Source organism: Scatophagus argus, chromosome 9 (genome assembly GCF_020382885.2).
Source record: "Scatophagus argus isolate fScaArg1 chromosome 9, fScaArg1.pri, whole genome shotgun sequence".
Taxonomy (NCBI): Eukaryota; Metazoa; Chordata; class Actinopteri; family Scatophagidae; genus Scatophagus; species Scatophagus argus.
In genome coordinates, this window is record NC_058501.1 from 20,878,462 (window position 1) to 20,896,497 (window position 18,036).

At 42.4% G+C, this 18,036-nt stretch overlaps 2 protein-coding genes across 3 annotated transcripts in view; both read left to right on the plus strand.

The window, feature by feature from the left end:
- drd2l (dopamine receptor D2 like) overlaps window positions 1–6,331 on the plus strand; it is a 22,121-nt gene extending 15,790 nt beyond the window's left edge. For both annotated transcript variants that reach the window (XM_046398975.1, XM_046398974.1), the window contains exons 4-8: window positions 483–619; window positions 2,526–2,743; window positions 3,033–3,116; window positions 3,305–3,683; window positions 4,619–6,331. In XM_046398975.1, coding sequence (XP_046254931.1) covers window positions 483–619; window positions 2,526–2,743; window positions 3,033–3,116; window positions 3,305–3,683; window positions 4,619–4,815 — 1,015 coding nt within the window. In that variant the 3' untranslated portion in view covers window positions 4,816–6,331. The remainder of the gene's footprint in view (window positions 1–482; window positions 620–2,525; window positions 2,744–3,032; window positions 3,117–3,304; window positions 3,684–4,618) is intronic.
- Window positions 4,819–17,538, plus strand: LOC124064249 (transmembrane protease serine 6-like). The gene is made up of 9 exons (XM_046398541.1): window positions 4,819–4,922; window positions 9,866–9,972; window positions 13,257–13,349; window positions 14,106–14,271; window positions 15,101–15,279; window positions 16,155–16,250; window positions 16,480–16,622; window positions 16,800–16,955; window positions 17,442–17,538. The coding sequence occupies exons 1-9, from the start codon at window positions 4,819–4,821 to the stop codon at window positions 17,508–17,510; spliced, it is 1,113 nt and encodes a 370-aa protein (XP_046254497.1). The 3' UTR covers window positions 17,511–17,538.
- Window positions 17,539–18,036: the final 498 nt, after the last annotated feature.

Sequence of the window (18,036 nt, forward strand, 5' to 3'; positions counted from 1 at the left end):
GTTGAGAATTTTTAGAAGCACTTCACCTCCAACATCCATACATGAAACAAGAAAGACTCCCTGAGAATTGGATCTTTTCAAAGCTGAGTTTCCTCTGTAGAGTCCCGGGTGATTCTGTGTTTGCGTCCGTGACCCTCTGCCTGCAGTCGGGATTTCAGCAGCTCGCTGAAGAAAACCTCTCGCACCTGCGCTTACAGCAGACCACTCTTAATTGGTTTTGACATACTGACGGGTGTGTGTTTTGTGTCCTTGTGACTGTGAAACAAGCAGTGACAGCTTCTGTCTGCACAAGAAGAAACTGGGAATTTGCTTGTCTGTGCTCTGTATCAAGTGCCCGAGTTTACTTTGGGTTAGTGACGTCTGGAAATGAATCAGTATGTGTTTGCTCTGTCTCGATCTCTGCATTCGAATGCGTGTGCCGCAAGTGAGTTTGTTTTTAATACATTTGCTTTGAGCATCTTGGTGTGTATGTTTTACTGCAGGTACACAGCGGTGGCCATGCCCATGCTCTACAACACCAGATACAGTTCCAGGAGGAGGGTGGCAGTGATGATTGCTGTGGTGTGGTTCCTCTCTTTTGCCATCTCCTGTCCTTTGCTGTTCGGACTCAACAACACTGGTAATAGCTACATCTGATCCCTTCTCTCAAGTTGCTCCCTGCTTACTAGCTGAGGTGTTTTGTAGCTCCACCCAGGCTGCACGGTCTTAATGCCTGTTCACGTTACAAAATGATGTAGTAACTACCTGAAGGTCATGCAGTAGCTGCACTCTAAACCGATCAGCCGCAACATAAAACCAGCAGCTTGGTATTTTGTAGGTCACCCCTGTGCTGCTAAAACAGCTCCGACCTGTCAGGGGAAGGGACACAGGACCTCTGGGGTTATTTTGTGGTATCACATTGAGGGTGGGGCCTCCAAGAGGGAGGAGGGATTCAGCTTATTCTGGTGCATCCCACAGGTGGGATCTGGGGAGTCTGCAGGCCGTTGATGTGGTCCCTGAGACATTTCTGAACTGAACTGAACTCTGAAATGTGACGGGCTGCAGTGTCCAGGTCGTGGGGAGGCTGTTGCTGACAGGAAGAGCCATTGCCGTGTGGGTGGGGGTATTTGGCCTGCACTGTTTAGGAGGGTGGAACATCCGCATGATTGCTTGAACCCGAGGCTCCCCAGCAGAGCATTGCATTGTAAACAGATGATTAATGTTCACCTGTCGGTGGTGTTAATGTTGTGGCTGATCGGTGTATGGTCAGTGCTGCCAAGATGGCTGTGCAATGATAATTTTAATCTCCAGCTGATAAGGGATGATTTGATCACTTTGCAATATTCTGTCGTAGTGCTTCATGGTTCTTTGAGGTGTAATTTAGAAAAGGACACTCTGAAAGAGCCGAATGCACACTCTGATGCACGCTCACGGCAGCTGCAGTAACCTGGTCCATCTGCCTCTGAATCTAATTATTAACCTTTGATCCGATAGTAAACAAATCCCATACATGTGCTCAGTCAACAAAGCTCAGCATGCAGTAAATCAGCTCACTTTACTGTGATATACGCATTAGCAGAGCCACACAGACCATTCGGTGATATTTGCACATGTGCTTCTCAACAAGTGAATGACAGATGACGTCCGTCTCGCAAATAAGTGGGAACACATAATCCTCAATTCGTTTGTTGTCTCACAGAAAGTGCAGGAGTGAAGACATTCAGCTGCTAACCTCTGCCATAATGATGGCAGCTGTGAGGAGGGACTCAAGCTTTGAGTGTTATTGCATTGAACTGAAAGGAAACCACTTGAGAATGAGTGACACCCGGCAGCCTCAGCTGTCGGTCAAAACGCAGCAAGATACCGAATGATGTAACATCAAGTTGAGATTATATTTTAGTCTCCTCAGTAACAGGCGTTTGAAAGGTACTTCCTGTGTAGACATTCATTCCGGTGCTGTGACACTGTTTGTACACATGGTTTTCATCATTTCCCGTTGTTTATGGAACTCTAAATGTTTTTCTTAGTATTGTCAGAACATCACCACAAGGTTAAGGTTTTAACCCCCCAAAATACTGCTGTATTCAGGAATAAACTGTAAACTTGAGTTTGGGTGTTGTCTTGTTTTTGTAAGTCAAAGGAATAATTAGATGTCTTGGGAAATACATTTGTTTGCTTTAGAGTTAGATGTGAAAATTGGCGCCACGAGGCAGTTAGCTCAGCTTGTTAGCACAAGACTCAAAGCTGGAGGACAGATAATTCACACAAAAGTTGCGTTTTTTAAAAGGAGTCATGTGCTGGACTACTTCTGGGCTAGGAGTGCTGATAGGTGGATTTATTTTTACCTTTTCCCTCTGCTTCCAGTCTCAATGCTAAACTAAGCTAACTATCTTCTGACTTGTGGCTTCTTTAGTAACGGACAGACATGAGAGTGAGATTGATTTCGCCCATACAAAAGGATAAATCGGCAAACCCGAAACAACAGCAAAATCATGTAATGATCTCTGAATGTTTCTGTATTTTCTCTTTTTTTTCTCCTGTATTAGCGAGTCGGGAAGGCACCACATGCAGCTTTGCCGATCCAGCCTTCGTGGTGTACTCGTCTGTGGCCTCCTTCTACGTTCCCTTCATCGTAACTTTGCTGGTGTATGCGCAGATCTGCGTGGTGCTGCGCAGACGAGGCAGACGCACCGCCCCGCCGTGTAGGAACGGCCTGCACGCACAGGGTGGAGCTGACGCAGGAGAAGGTCATCGACACAGGAAGGTAGAGTCGACTGAAAACTGCTGTTTTGTTGATTCTTGAGACATTCAACAAATTTCAAAACTTTGACTTTAGTTTTTTAGGGGGTCTGGTAGTATGTGGTGCTTCAGTGTGACCCAGGACACATTCACATACACACACCGCTAAGACAGTGTGGTCATATGTGGCTCAGGCAACCTCTGAATGTGGTCTGTGCCGGTCCTGTCCTTGGCGCTGTTCACTTGTGATCGGACAGGACAGGATGTTAGTACCAGGTTTTACAGGGCCCGCGTGTTGCCTCCTTCCCTTTTAGAATAAGTGCACACAGCCAGAGGATGTGAAGTTGTGCACCCTGATCCTGAGGCCTGCCACTGCTGGTCCACAGCGCAAGAAAGTGGTGAGTCTCTTGACTCCGTGCACTGATACAGTAACTCGGATGGCCTGTTTCTCTGCACTTTCGCTTTCCTGTCTTTCTCATACAACTTGCTGCCTGACTGAGTCTAATTTCCCCATCCTCATCTTTCACCTTTGTTTGTCTCTCAGTGCTTCCCTCACTGACCTCCTTCCTCCCTCTTTGTGTGTCAGACGCTCGTAAAGGAAGCGGTGGTTCACCCTCTTGAAGTGGAACCGGGTCAGTTCCTGCCACAGACCGAACAGAGTCTGGGTCCTCCTCCTCCTGCTCCTCCTCCTCCTCCTCCTGCGCCCCAAACTTCCTCCCACTCTGGACGGGCCAGGATTTCCCTGGCGATCTCAGTTGGACCTGCCCCAGTTCTTCCCTCCACCGTGACCCGATCGGCTCTGATGCCTCGGCCCCCGACCCTCGAGGACGGCATGAGGGGCCATGAAGGATGGAGGGAGCGCAGCGGAGGCAGAGAGAGGTGGGGAACCACCAAGGAGAGGGTGAGAGGGAGGCTGTCACAGCAGAAGGAGCGGAAGGCAACACAGATGCTCGCTATTGTGCTCGGTGAGCGGAGGGAAATATAGGATAGGACAGACTGACTGATGAGATGTCTATGTTTTGACCAGCACACGTTCTCACATGCATACACTTTTAACTTCTCACTGTGTGTGTGTGTGTGTGTGTCTGTCAGCCCACCCAGCCCACCTTCTTTTTTTCTTTGCTTCCACAAATAAAACCCATAAAATATCCACGTACTCCTTTATTTTGACATTTTATTTTGAAATCACAATTTTGTTTCTTCTGGTTCCGCCTGTCCTTTCTACAATGTGTTTCTGTCGTCGTTAGTGGTGCAGTAGTGACGGCTACAAGATCCATGATTGGATTCTCTCTGTCTAATGGATGTTTTGTATTTATTGCACTGTAATGTCCGTAAAGACTACTTTTCAGTCATTAGCCTGAGTTTGCGTGACTGCATGTGCAATAAAAGCCTGTCAACAAGCTTAAAATCTGGATTTGATCCATGTAAAACTAAAGATGGACAGGTAGAACACATTTATCCCTCTCTGACACTGAAGAACAACAATTAGAAATTGGAGTCGCTCTTTTTAACCTTCTGTTCACATGTAGATGTGAATATGATCTGCAGATGTCGCATATCGACAGTGCTGTAAAGTGTTAAACTCCACTTAACATTACATTACATATTTGTAATCCTTTTTGTGTCTTCATCCAGATGCAGAGTTCATTGTTCTAAGTTTTTATTGTTTAAAAAAAAAAAAAACTGATGTTATGATGTATGTTGTTTTAAAAAACCACAACAACAACAACAACAATACAAACATCTGGGTTGGAATCTGAATTATTTTCCCATCCATTTTTACTCCTTTTCTTTGAGATTGGCATTGTCTAAGCTGTGCTTGTCCCTGCACACTTTGTGCCACCTGCACGGATTTCTTAAAGACTGATCCTCTAATCCACTTCCTGTCCCTGTTTCCAAGGTGTGTTCATCATCTGCTGGCTGCCTTTCTTCCTGACACACGTGCTGAAGGCCCACTGCAGGAGCTGCTGCATCTCGCCCTCGCTGTACAGCGCCGTCACATGGCTGGGATACCTCAACAGCGCTGTCAACCCTGTCATCTACACCACGTTCAACATCGAGTTTCGCAAAGCCTTCATCAAGATCCTACACTGCTGAGAGATGGAGACACGCCAACGTCAGCCGTCACGAAAAGAGAACGTCGGCTGTTGGTTTGAGATCACAGGTGAGAGAGGCGGTTCCGATACCCAGGAAGATGGCGGCAGGTGAGTCGTAAGGTGACTAAAGAGTTAAGTAATACAAGCTTCCTGGAAAGTTAAAGATGAGAGAGACGTAACCAGCAGCTCAGACTAGCCGATGGAAAGGCAGAAATAATGACACACAGAGGGAATGAAAACAGACAAAACAAGACAACAAGTCTGGACATATTTATGGAAAAGAAGACACGTACTGTGTTGTGTACATACAGTCTGTGACGGGAGTGTTTGAGGACGGTGGATCTCTGCTACATCCCGACTGAAAGACTCGACAGACGTGAGACTCCCCAAGACGTGACTGCTTTTCCAGTGCTTGATTTGCATCAGACGTTAGCTGCTGTGTTTCCGTGTAATCTTGACAAACGGCATCTTGTTTTTTGTTCGCATGTGCTCGTCTTCTTTCTCAGAGGACTCGATTGAAGAGTCCATCCCAAAGTCTTTTTCTGATCATTTTTCACACTTTTGGAAAATCCGCCAAAGTTCTATCAAAGACTGGATTATTGATTTGGTGATTGAGCTCATTTAATCTGCGTTTTGTTTTGCTTTAAATAAATGTGTATACGTGTAAATACATTTGTTGTTGTAAATGATCAGAATAAAATGAATAAACATGCCTGCAAAGAGACCGTGCTGGTTACAAAATACAAGTAATTTACAAACCCCTTATTTATAGGATTGCAAAGTGCGTTTTCACTCCCTCCACAGAGAGGCAGTGAAAACACAAAGAGCTCCAGTGACAGACTAATGTTACGCAGGTGTTTGTATTCAGACAGGACGGTTTTGTTTAAATCATCCATCCTTCCTATCAACATGGTGCAAAATCTTCCATTAGTCACAGATATTAAATATTGAAATATTTTTTTCTTTGTTCTATGCCATTCATTCATTGTTTTCTGTTTTATTTTAAAATATTCATCTCTTCTCTGGGTTCAAATACTTCACTTTTTTCCTGTGCATGTTCTCCGTCTGTGTGATTTCCCACGTTCCTCATATCATTCCCTCCCTAATGTATTCAGTCAGTGGGTTCCCCTCCCTCAGGGCCACTTTGCCTTGTGTCAAGTGTTCCAGCCTTTTCCTCATTTCGGTTCAAAGATTTTGGATCTTTGTTTAGTTTCCTGTACCTTGCCTGTTTTCTGGACTTTGATTCTTGCCTGTCCTACTAGGGGTGATAGCCAGACTTTCAAATAAATCAAAAAAGAAAATGATATTAGATATTACATTGTGATATTTTTATTAGCCTGTATGAGCATGGAAAAACATGTGAAATCCATAATGATAACTACATACTCCATCAAGGAGGCAGTCAGTGCTCGATATGAAACTGTCATCTAATGAAAAACAGTTGGCCAATGTAACACAAACAAAAAATCAAAGTGACACCTCTTTCCTCTGATAGACAAGCTTGGGTGGTTCTTTACGTTACCCCCGTCATCTGGCCCCCATGCTGCAGTCACCTTCAGAGACTGTTCAGACTGGAAGATGGGCTGTTTGATGGCGAGTCTACGTAGGAAAGAGGATGGAGTAGGAAAACAATCTGATTCTGTAGAAGAAGTGAACCATTAATTCCAAACTCTATCCTCATTTCCAGGGGTTGGCTAATTGATGACTGGGCCTCTTTCATTAACGTTACATGTGTCGGTTTCCTGAATTCATTAATATTCCTCCGGCCTGACGGGAAGCTTTAGCAGGCCAGATATGGACTGTGGGCCTCAATTTGATGACCGTCGTAAGCCTTTTGTACTTTTGATTTTGTGTGAATAAATTTATTGACCTGCTCCAGCATTGCCTCTGGTGTCTGCATTTGGGTCCCACCTCTCGTTTGCCTGTTGCCCTGCATGCAAAGATGTGAGAGTCATGGGCATTTTCCCTGTTTTTTAATGCTGAGATTGGATGCTGGTGTGTCTGTCTGTCTGTCAGCCTCTTTCCCAAAAGTTCTAGGCAGGTTGTGTTGAATATTTATGATGATTCTTTGGCACCTGAAATATTTTTTCTTCTGTATTAATTCCCTTAAAACTACAGTAGACACACTCTTTGTTCTTTGTATGGATTAAACAAGAGATACATTGATTAGTGATTAGTTTTTTACCACAGACACAGCCAGTCTGTTTCCTTTTGTCTCCAGTGTTTATGTTAAGATGATATAACAGGCTTCTGTCTCCAGCTTTAGTGTTATTAATCAGCTGTGAGAGTTCGTGAGAGATCAATCCTGTCATCTAACTCTTGACAAGAAGACAAATAAGCATATTTCCCTCAATGCCAAAGTTACAGTTACAAACGATTCAAGTAGCTAAGCGCCAGTTGTCTGAATGCCGCAGGAGAAGATATAAAAGTCTGGTTTGCTGTCTGCGACTGGCAGCTGCCTGACAGTAACTCTGCTGTCCTGTCAGCAAACCTCACTGATGTGCGTTTCTGCACAGGATAAAACAAATGCTTTTCTGTAGCAAGTGCTGCTGCACCTCGAGAGCCGCTGCAAAGAAGCCGAAGCAGAGGTCCTTCTCTTCTCTGTGTATCCCTGGAGTTCAGATTGGTGCACGTTGCCAGTCAGTCAGATTGTAAGAGTAAACAAGGACTCTGACATCAATACTGGAGCAAATGAAGCGTGCACCATTTGTTTATTTATTCATTCCGTCAGTGTCGTGTACAGGTGAGGAGGATACCACTGCTCATTTTAAGAGCAACAACCAAGCAATACTCAGATGTTTTTAAAGCTTCAGCATAGGAATGTTTGTGTGGTTGTGTCTGAGGAGGCTCCGCATTGCACAAAACACATTCGCCAGAGTAAATAAAACAAACACGGCAGCAGTTGAGGAAATAACAACAATTGTAGAGAAGAGTAGTTTGCATTTAAAAAGTTTGTTTTCTGTAATTGTTTCATTCGCACACTTGCAGCATGGCAGATGGCAGAGTCTGCTAAAGTTAGCATTAAGGTACTAGCAACTGTTTTAATTTTTTCTTTGTTTTGAAAAAACAAAACAAAACAATAAACCCTCTTGTTTTTTTATGTAATTGAATAAATGTTTCCGTTCTGTCTGCTTGTTATATAAATGTTTGCTTTGTAAAATGCTTCCACCACATTTACCACACAGACCCACAGCACCGCGTCCATGTTTGATCTTGACGCAGCCGTGTAACCCAGAAGATGCTGAGTAACACCGTGACTGGGGTTGTTTGTCGCTGCCAGCACCTTGCACTGTCTGAGGCAGTAATGTGATAGGCCAAACAAGATACCCTTGAGAAGAGTGGGCACGCACACACCCAGAGAGGCACACAAGTAGTAAAACAGTCTTCAGATTCATAACAGGACTATGATTATTGGATACATATCTTTCAACTATGAGAGATTCAACTCCTTGACTCTGTATGTGTGTCAGTCCAGGCTGCCATTATGTTCCTCAGTGCTTGTGAGTGGGAGCAATTCAGTGTTGTGGTGTACATTACCCTCTGTTGTTAAACTCTGACCCGAGCTCATAATTATCCCCATGCATATTTCATAGACGCCTATGACAAGAGTGCACGTATCCGTTACTGACCTGACTGCTGCAGCCTCACCTGTTCAGACCAGAGGAGAAAGATTAAGTTGGAGCAGGCTGGAAGGAGAAGGAGGACGGTGATGAAGAGGGTGGCACAAGGAAAGGATTAAGTAGTAACTGCGGAGAGGAAGAGGAGAAGAAGGAGGAAAGGAATTGTACATTCATGAGAGAAGAGGTGACAGTCTGAAGAAACCAAGCTGAAGATAATGGATTCACAGTAACAGAGCAGATACCTTTTGATCAAAGATGCACCCGATCGAGCAGGCGTCTTTGTTGTCTTGTCACTGATGGTGCAACAGTGATGCACATCTCCATCTCATCGTGGTACAAGTTGAGTGGAGGAGACACATTCGGATGCATAATCCAACGCAAAACAAATGAAGCTGACACATGCAAATTCAGGTGAGAGCACTTAAGAAGATGTTTCGAGTTGGGAAAAGTGTCCTGATGTGATGAGATGTGAACATGTGGAGGGTGTAGCATATCGAACAAACAGACGGCACTACTTGCACACTTATTTGTGATCAGTCAAGGCTAAATCAGTTCTTAGAAACAGAACTTGTAATTCTTACGAGCGTACTATTTGTGGCATCATTTGGCATTTTCTCATTAGCATTTGTTTAGATTTATTACCATTTGCCTCAGAGCAAGCATGTATTTGGATGTTATCCAAGTCATCCTTTTGATTTCCTTTGGGGAAAATCTGTGTAATTCCATATCATAATTCAACCAGGTTTAATTATTAATTATTTGCTTAAAAAGAAGTAATTACCAAAACTCTGTGTAATGTGAGATGATAAAAGACCACAGGATTCATTGCATATCACATATCAGCACTCACTATCTCAGTTAGCTCATATTTTATTGCGTTTGTTTCTTTTGCAGGACTCAGCTGAGGTTTCCTCTTTTCTGTATATTCCCGTGATCCTCCTCTAAGCTCAGCCATGTCTGAAATCCAGCAGATCTTATCCAGACCAACACGTGTATTCTGTTGATCAAAACCTGCAAGCTCTGCAGTACCCCAAGGAACATGAATCCTAACTTTAAACATACTCTGAACTTCAATACAGCTTTCGTTGACCTTAAAAATATGGATTTACAGGTCCAGACAGGGAGCAGCAATGCTTCTGATGCACAGAAGCCAGTTGTTGCATCAGTCTTTCCGTCCCTTGAGCCCTGGTCAGCAACATCTTTTCAAGGCCCAACCAATCATGAAGTACTGAGCATATCATCTCTGGTCTCTTCTACGGTCATCACACTCATGCCTCACTATACACCTGCAGCCAGCGTAAACTTGAACTTAGAGCTTCCTTCTTTTTCCAAAATAACATCGGAGCCTCGACTTCAAGGAACTTCACCTTCTCCCTCTGAGTCCTCAGAGACCCAAGATCAAAAAACCCTGCCTTTACACCTTCCTTGTAGTGATAATCTCGAGGAGGTTCAACAGAGGAAACCGTCAGATGGAGGCCCACTGGAAGAGGGATCAGTAGGTCTCATGTTTCCCAAAGATCTTCCCGAAGAAGAGCCAGGTATGGTAATAATTAAAGGTATACAATGTAGATTTTTCCTGAAAACAGCGTACAGACTCATACTAAAACAATCCTTCTCAATCATCGCTTTTGACCTGCTCGAATTGTGTGGAGGCGTCTGTGCATGCAGAGATCCTGATCTCTAGCTCAATTTTCTGATTTTCTTATCATTATGCTGTTGTGCTTTTATAGAGATGCTTGCAGGCGTCATGGACTCTGGAGAAAACATAGTTGATTGTTGAACCTCATTTCTAGGTTGTCAAATATTGACAGGTTGGGGTTGGTGGCTTGTCAAACCCAAACGCTGTTATCTGACAACCTGGGATTGAGACCCAATGATCAGCTGTCATTTCCAGAATGCTTGCTGCGTGTGTGTGTGTGTGTGTTTGTTTAGCTCAAAGCACCCACTAGCATGGCTTCAGATGTTTAGCCTTATTGTAGCCGCTCTTAGATCAAAAGCCGCAAAATTCTTTAGTCTTGAAGTTGATGATCGACACACTAAAAAATCTGGTCTGTGTGTACGGATAATTAATCCCTCAGGATAAATTATTCAGCATGTATCTTTAAACAAAAACACATAATCCAAAGCTTAGAGAGTAAAAAATGTGACCTGACTGTGTTGCTGATGTAATGAATGCTAAACAGATCCGCCGGGCTCTTTGACTGCACAGACAGGTCTGTGCTGCCTGTTTTTTAGCTTTTAATCCTTTTACAATATTAAACTACAAAGATTTGGCCCATTATAACACATTAGCTGTCTTGTCTGCTTTACCAGTTGTTCAGAGGCATTAAGACTCCTCTGCTCCACATGCTTTACACCCATATAGGTGTCTCACCAGCATTTTCCTCTAAAGATAAATCACTGCCATCTTGCCTATAGCATTTTTTCTATTGTGCACTCATGTTCTTGATACCAACTCTGCTTCTGTCCAAAGTCCCAGACAAAATGGTTTCTTATCAGCTCATAGAGGCTCATAGACGCAGGAACGTTTTCTCCAAAACACAGGGTGCTACAGCAGTAATAACATCATAATGTGGGGTAGTGTTGGAGTGGAATATATTACACTGCTATTAGACCTGACAGTGGCCTTTGACACTATTACTTATGATATCATTTACAGAGCTGATGGCAAAGGAGTTCTTGCACCATCACAGACTGGATTGCATCAAGTCTAACAAATGGGGAGAAAAAATTATTATCTCCCAGTGAATGAAAATGTTTAATCATTCCCCAGAGGTCTGTTCTCAGATCCTCTGTAATTATCCTTCTCAGGTGCATCATTTGTCATTTTAATTGTGCTTTTTACCCACATCGTGTCAGCCATGAGGACAGTTTTATCTATCTAATGGTAAAAAATTAGCTCAGCTGATAAGCTTTTGGCAAGGCTGTGGTTAAGTGGCACAACATTTTCTTGCAGTTTTCTTTGACCCATATCATTTAGTAAACCCAAGTGCTGTACAGCATGTTAAGCAGTTCTTCTCCTTTTGTTCGTCCAACTAAGAAACTTTCTCCCAATGTGACCTTTTTGGAAAGAATTATTACAAATAAAATAAGGGCTGCCTACAATATTCACCACATGATTAACGTGAACAAAACAATTCTTGTTTATTTTCTTTTTGATCTCTTTGTTTATGTCTTTGCTTTTTGGAAAATAAATTACATTCAAAACATGACAGTAGGGAGATAAAGAAGAGAGAGTCTGAAACCATATAAGTCACACTGATAGCCGTCAGATGGAGGCCCAAGAGACAAACAGATGAGCTGCTAAACAAATAAAAGATCCACAAGGTCAAACATCTATACTGGATTTATCATGTGTGTATTAACGAAATGATATCAGTATTTCTTTTTTTTAAATTCGCTGTTATCTTCAATAGAGATACATCGTGACACCCCTGAATCAAATACTTTCATTTCATTTAAAATAAAAAAACAATGTGAAACGGTAGCACATCTCAAATTTCCAATTCAAGAGGACAGAATACTCACATTTCACTTGTATATTTGGCTCACATCAAGAAAGATAAAAATGTGTACGTTTTGGCACAGATTCTTCTTTGGAGCTTTCGTTTCACTGTCTGTCAGTGGTCTTAGCCAATCTACTGTTTCTCAGCTTCAGGCACGTATGGGGAGGATAAACCCAGCTTATCAGCTTATCCCCCATTTTCATTTGAGGCGCAGTGTTTGCCATTCTCTCTCTCTTTTTTTTTTTTACTGTTTATTATTGTAGCATACATTCACGGTATGCCACAGCATGTAGCATCAAACTGATGTAAGTTATCTTATAGGTGAAGAAGCATGAACCACCTTCCAGAGATTAACATTTACCACGACGTCACCCTCAGTCTCCTCGCTGCTGCAGATGGCTGCCGTGAGGCTTTTCTCAAAAACAAGCTCTGAGGTTCCACGTTACGCCAGCGCTCTTTCCCCTTAGCCGGCTGTCTGTCAAGCATAAAATTGATTTCAGCATTTCAGCAATTTATTTATTTAGTTATTTATTTTTTACCAACAAAGCATGACATGTAGGTCACGCTTTACCGCATATTACGGATGTGTTCTGTCTTCAGTTCACTCATGTCCTCTGAATGGAGGTTTCTGATCAAGCTTTTAATGATGACGACCCAAAAGACCTCAGAGCAGCTTACGTCCAAACGCCAGGCTGACCAGCTCAGTCTCCTACGACTACGAAATGACTAATATGAGTACAAATATACAACCATATTTACACTAACAACGTACTGAATGACAAAGTGAAAACAATGGATTATCACCTTTTACAGAGCTTTATAGCAAACCTACTGCTAATATACCTGTTCAGCACCAGTTGGCAGACAGACGCTGGTCCAGACTAGCTGGTGAACATTTGGAGCATTTAGCAGCTAATGAGCTAAATATTTTACTAAGCAGACAGTAGAAACCAAATACAGAACTAAAATGAAAGTCAATATTTACAAGACTGGCTGTTCAGTATAAAAGTTCTGTTAGTCTCCTACATTGCAATTTTTGTTGAGCTTGTGATGCTGCAGTGACTTGTTTTGAATCGACGGCATTCAAACATTACTACAGCTTTTCAAAGTTTTTCCTGTTTTTAACCCAATTTAGTCAATCGTAGTCACTAAGTATTTAGAAAGGACTTTTTGCACAAGCTGGATGTACAAATATCCACTGCTGCCCAATCCTGGGTTTAAAAATTAAGAAAGATAATGAAGTCAGATTGTGATGAAGTTCAGGGCTTTCTATATACCTTAAAGATGTTTGTATTTGTGTGTTCATTTCTTTGTAGATTCAGAAGCTCAAGCCTGTTCATCTCGTGAGATGTTACTGATTGTGAGCTTCCCCATCCTCATCAAAATGGTCATCACCGCCGCTCTGCTAGGTAACCTGTTTCACTTGTGCACAACTTTAGATGGATTGACCCAACTAACAACTGCAATGAAAGAGAGAGAAAACCGAGTTTACACATTTTACACATTCAATATGCCAGTTAATTTCCTCTGGAGTTTTCTCCCGAGTAGAGAATATTTCACAGTCTTTGGAACATGTGAGAGGCTTAAAATAATTTGAGGTGCAGGTTTGGTCAGGGGTGCCAACTGTTACTTTAACAATCTGTTATATTATATCATAACATTTCATGTCACTGCTTTTCTTCTCTCTTGAAATCAGTCAAGTTCTTGGCATTCCCCTCTAATTCAAGTGAATCACCTCCTCTTTGTGGTGTGAAGGGGAACTGCAGTATCCCAACTCAACTGCCTTTTCTGCCTAAGAATCCAGTGAACCAGACAGGAGACACCACCGCAGGTAAAATTATATAAAAATTACACTGATTAAGGACTTTAAGGATTGTAATATTGAACTAATTTTAATTTACTGCTGTCTTGGACAGATGGTTATAACAAATCCATCAGCCATCTGGCAGTTATGGCCATAAATTTAATAACCTTATCGTAGAGGGGGCTTTACTAGAATATTACCATTGACATTCACTATATTAAACTGCTAATATGCTAGCCTACTCTAATCCTAGATTGTATTAAGGGTAACTCTCACATGTTTTTGTATGTATCCTCTATCTTCAGTCTCCGGCTCTTATAATTGAGCATACATCCCTTCTCATTTATCTTCTCATGCACAGACTGCACTTTTCTGGTCAATGATGGCCGGCGTATTGTTGGGGGAAGTTTGGCGGTCAAGGATAAGTGGGGGTGGCAGGTCAGCTTGCACTGGAGAGGGAAACACGTCTGTGGAGGTGCCATCATCTCCCCTCACTGGGTCATCACTGCAGCTCACTGCTTTGTTGAGTAAGAGGTGGACATGGGGATTGGAAGTAAGAAAGATGGGTCATTAATTAAGGCAGAAAATCTCAAAGTTAGACGCAGCTAAGTGGTGCTGCAGCTGTACAGCCCAAACTGAATCAAATTGAAGGTATTTTACTGTCTCCCATCAGTGCACTTTGTGCATTTTGCATCCAGGAACAGTAGTTTGGTGAACACCATAGATGTAGATCTGTTTGTAGGGGCTTTCAACTACCTCTGAACATTTAACTTGAATTTTGAGGAATCAATGCACAGCCATTTTGAGCGCAACTGTAACCTCTAATCAGCTCATAAAATTGCTTGTAGTGCTGAAGCAAAAACAAATCATTGTTGACCAGAACTGAGTTTACATAATAATTACATAAGTAATTGCAACTGTGTGATATTACATGAGTAAAAATATGCGTTTGTACCTGACAATTTGGGCTGAAGACAACGTATGTTCTCCAAGATAGTAAAATAGTACTTTTAAAGCAAGTGTGCAGCTGGCAGAAATTTGCATGCAGCAACTGGACAAGACAGGCGTGTGTGTGTGTGTGTGTGTGTTTTCCTACATCATGTTTCAAATAATTGATGCCATTAACACATACAGTATACAAGAGTTGATTTTAGTTTATCACACCAGCCCACTGCAATTCTCATTGCAGTATGCAAATCAAGACAGTATGCACGAAAAGACCAGACATCAGAGTAAAACCAGCAACAGCACAGTTGACAATCAAGATGAAGTCAAGCGTTCATCAGTGCAGACTGGGGCTACTAAACTTGGACTCAGACCACAAACATCTGTGTCACTCTGCTCATGTTTATGCAGGAACAACATGCTCGAAGCGGCCGACTGGCTGGCAGTGGTGGGCACAGTCAGCATCGCCGACAGCTCTCAGGGGAGACGCTACAGAGCGCTGCAGATCCTCTACCACCCTCGCTTCAACAGGTACAACAACGACTATGATGTGGCCCTGCTGCGCACCGTCACTGACATGGACATGAAAGGTAAATTGGCTCCATCTGTTGGCAGGACTAATTAAAGCCTAAAATAGGATAATTACCACCTACATGTGGAGAAACTCATTGCAAAATAGTCCTTGCAGGAGACAAATATTTCACTTTGATTGATAGGGTCTTGAATTTGTGTTCTGGGAAAAAAAATGCTGCAAATAGCTATTGAAAAATGTGCTGATTATGGATACCCTAAAATGGCTAACAGCATTAGACCTATTGCTAAAATCAATTTCAATTTACTCCTTAGTGTACATGTTTATAGTCAAGGTAATGGTATATTCAAGGTAAGCTACCTAAAACTAGTATCTAAATACTATCACACTGTATTTAGAATACTTTCACCCCTTTACCTGTTTTTGTATGAGGTTTGCTGTCGCAAATAAAGGGTTATTTTGAGTTCAGTCAAGGGATTTTTTTCTTAGCTGGACCTTTTATAGGTAGCTTATATGTGTTTGCTGCTGCACCTGTCCACAGCCTTATGTTGCTGCACCAAAACTCCTGCTGCTTCTCCAACCTGGGGTGGTGTAATACAATATGTATACCATCCCCCTTCTAACAACCTGAACTTTGAAAATGAATTTCCATTTCAGATGCACCATAGTTGATCTGTGTTGTTATTAATATCTTTGCAACACCATATCTGCCCAGTTAAAAAAAAGACATGCCACAAAAGAGGAATAAATAAACACATACTCATAATGACAGTCATTTTACAAGTAGAAGTAGTTTTATATTCATTTTATAAGTAGTGGAAGTACTTGACTTGGAACGTGTGGTCACATAACCATCAAAGGTGCAACACTTGCCATATCTTTATAGCTTTTCTCATAAATATAATATCATGTTATCTGACTTGCTTTGTGTAGGTGGGGTGCGACCGGTCTGTTTACCCAGTCCAAGCGAGTCCTTTCCTCCTGGAGCAACCTGTTGGATTACAGGCTGGGGTTACATTCATGAAGGAGGTGTGTTACACTGACGCAAACACTCTGATTATACTTTCTATACCTGACAGCACCTTCACTGGTTCTTCCATCTTTTAATCCCTTTTTAATGAAATAACTGACTCCTGTTTTCAGCACTCGAAGCTGCAGGTTATTGATGTTTCACTTTCTTCTTCATTGTCTTCAATTCAACTACGTCACAGTTGCTGCCTTGTCTGTCTTTACTGCTCCTCTTTATTTTTTCTGTCAGGCTTTGTGTCAACTGAGCTACGGCAGGCTCAGGTCAAGGTAATAGCTCAATCCATCTGTGCCGACGTGAGCGTCTACGGCATGTACCTGACTCCACGAATGATTTGCGCTGGCACCATGAGCGGAGGAGTGGACTCCTGCCAGGTATACACCCAATCATATAAAATGTGAATAAAAGCCTACCTGAAACAAGGTGTTTTATAACCATTCAATAGATAATCTTATCATAATAGTATCAGTTTCACCTGAGTCATCATTAAAACTGCAAACGTTGTTCAGTTCGACTTTGGTGTTTGCTAAATGACTTGGGCCTTTTTTAAGGGAGACAGCGGTGGACCCCTGGTGTGTGAGACGGCCAGTGGGGACTGGAGGCTGGCAGGGGTGGTGAGCTGGGGAGAGGGATGTGGACGTCCCAATAAACCAGGCGTTTATAGCAGAGTAACCCACCTGATCGACTGGGTTCAAAGACATATGGAGGTACTTTATAAATGTCCGTCTTTTACTGTACGAATGTGTCACAGTCAAAGTAGGTCATTAAGATTTCCCTTCATCAGAAGTAGGAGGCCGAGCCCAAACCCTGAAAAACAGCCCCATAAAGAGGTGTGTCTGGATACTTTTATCTTTATAGTGTATCTGTTGTTCAAACCTGGTCATACGTACAAACCACAGTGTTTATGCATTTGATAAACTGTTCAGTATTATGATAAAATGTGGGGGTTTCCTTTCTAACAAATAATGTGGAAACAAATCAGCAAATAACAGAGACACTAAATCTACTTACTGGCTCAGTAAAGGGTTCTGGAAGAGGCCACTGAGTGACATGTGGACCTACTGAAAAATGTTAAACTTTACCAGATTCTTTATCAGCAGAAAACATCCTAACCATCCAGTATGTTTACACTTAACACATTTCCTTCATGGACACATTGAAAACTAACTAGCTGACTTTTATTTTTGGCACAGGACAAACCAGAGGAACTGAAGGCAGCCATGACAGCCACGACGGACACCTCAATAAAGCCTGACACTTAATCCACAATAAAGAAGCAAATCTTCTGCATCTGCTTGTGTGTGTCGTGTTTTACAAAATTAAGAAGAATTAAGAATCAGCTTTATTGACAGTATATATATTTTTACATACACACACTGAATTTGTCTTCTGCATTTGACCCATCCTTAGTTGAACACACACATGCAACACCCAGCAAATCACATGCAGTGAAACACACATGAGCAGTGGGCAGCATCAAGCGCCCAGGGAGCATATTGGGGGGGTTAAGTACATTGCTCAAGGGCACATCAGCCAGCTAATGGAGGGGGGGGCATTTTTCAAATTAATGACTCCACTACACCAAAATTTTTCCTGCCTGTCCGGTGGGATAATCAAACCAGCGACCCTCCGATCACAAGCCGCTTCTCCAACCTCTGAGACACGGCTGCCCTTCTTAAAAAGATTAAAACAAAAACAACAAATTATAAATGTAACCCTGTTAGTTCCTTACTGCTGAGTTCCTTGTTGTATGAAGCTTGCACACAAATCAGCTAATCTCACTGTCGA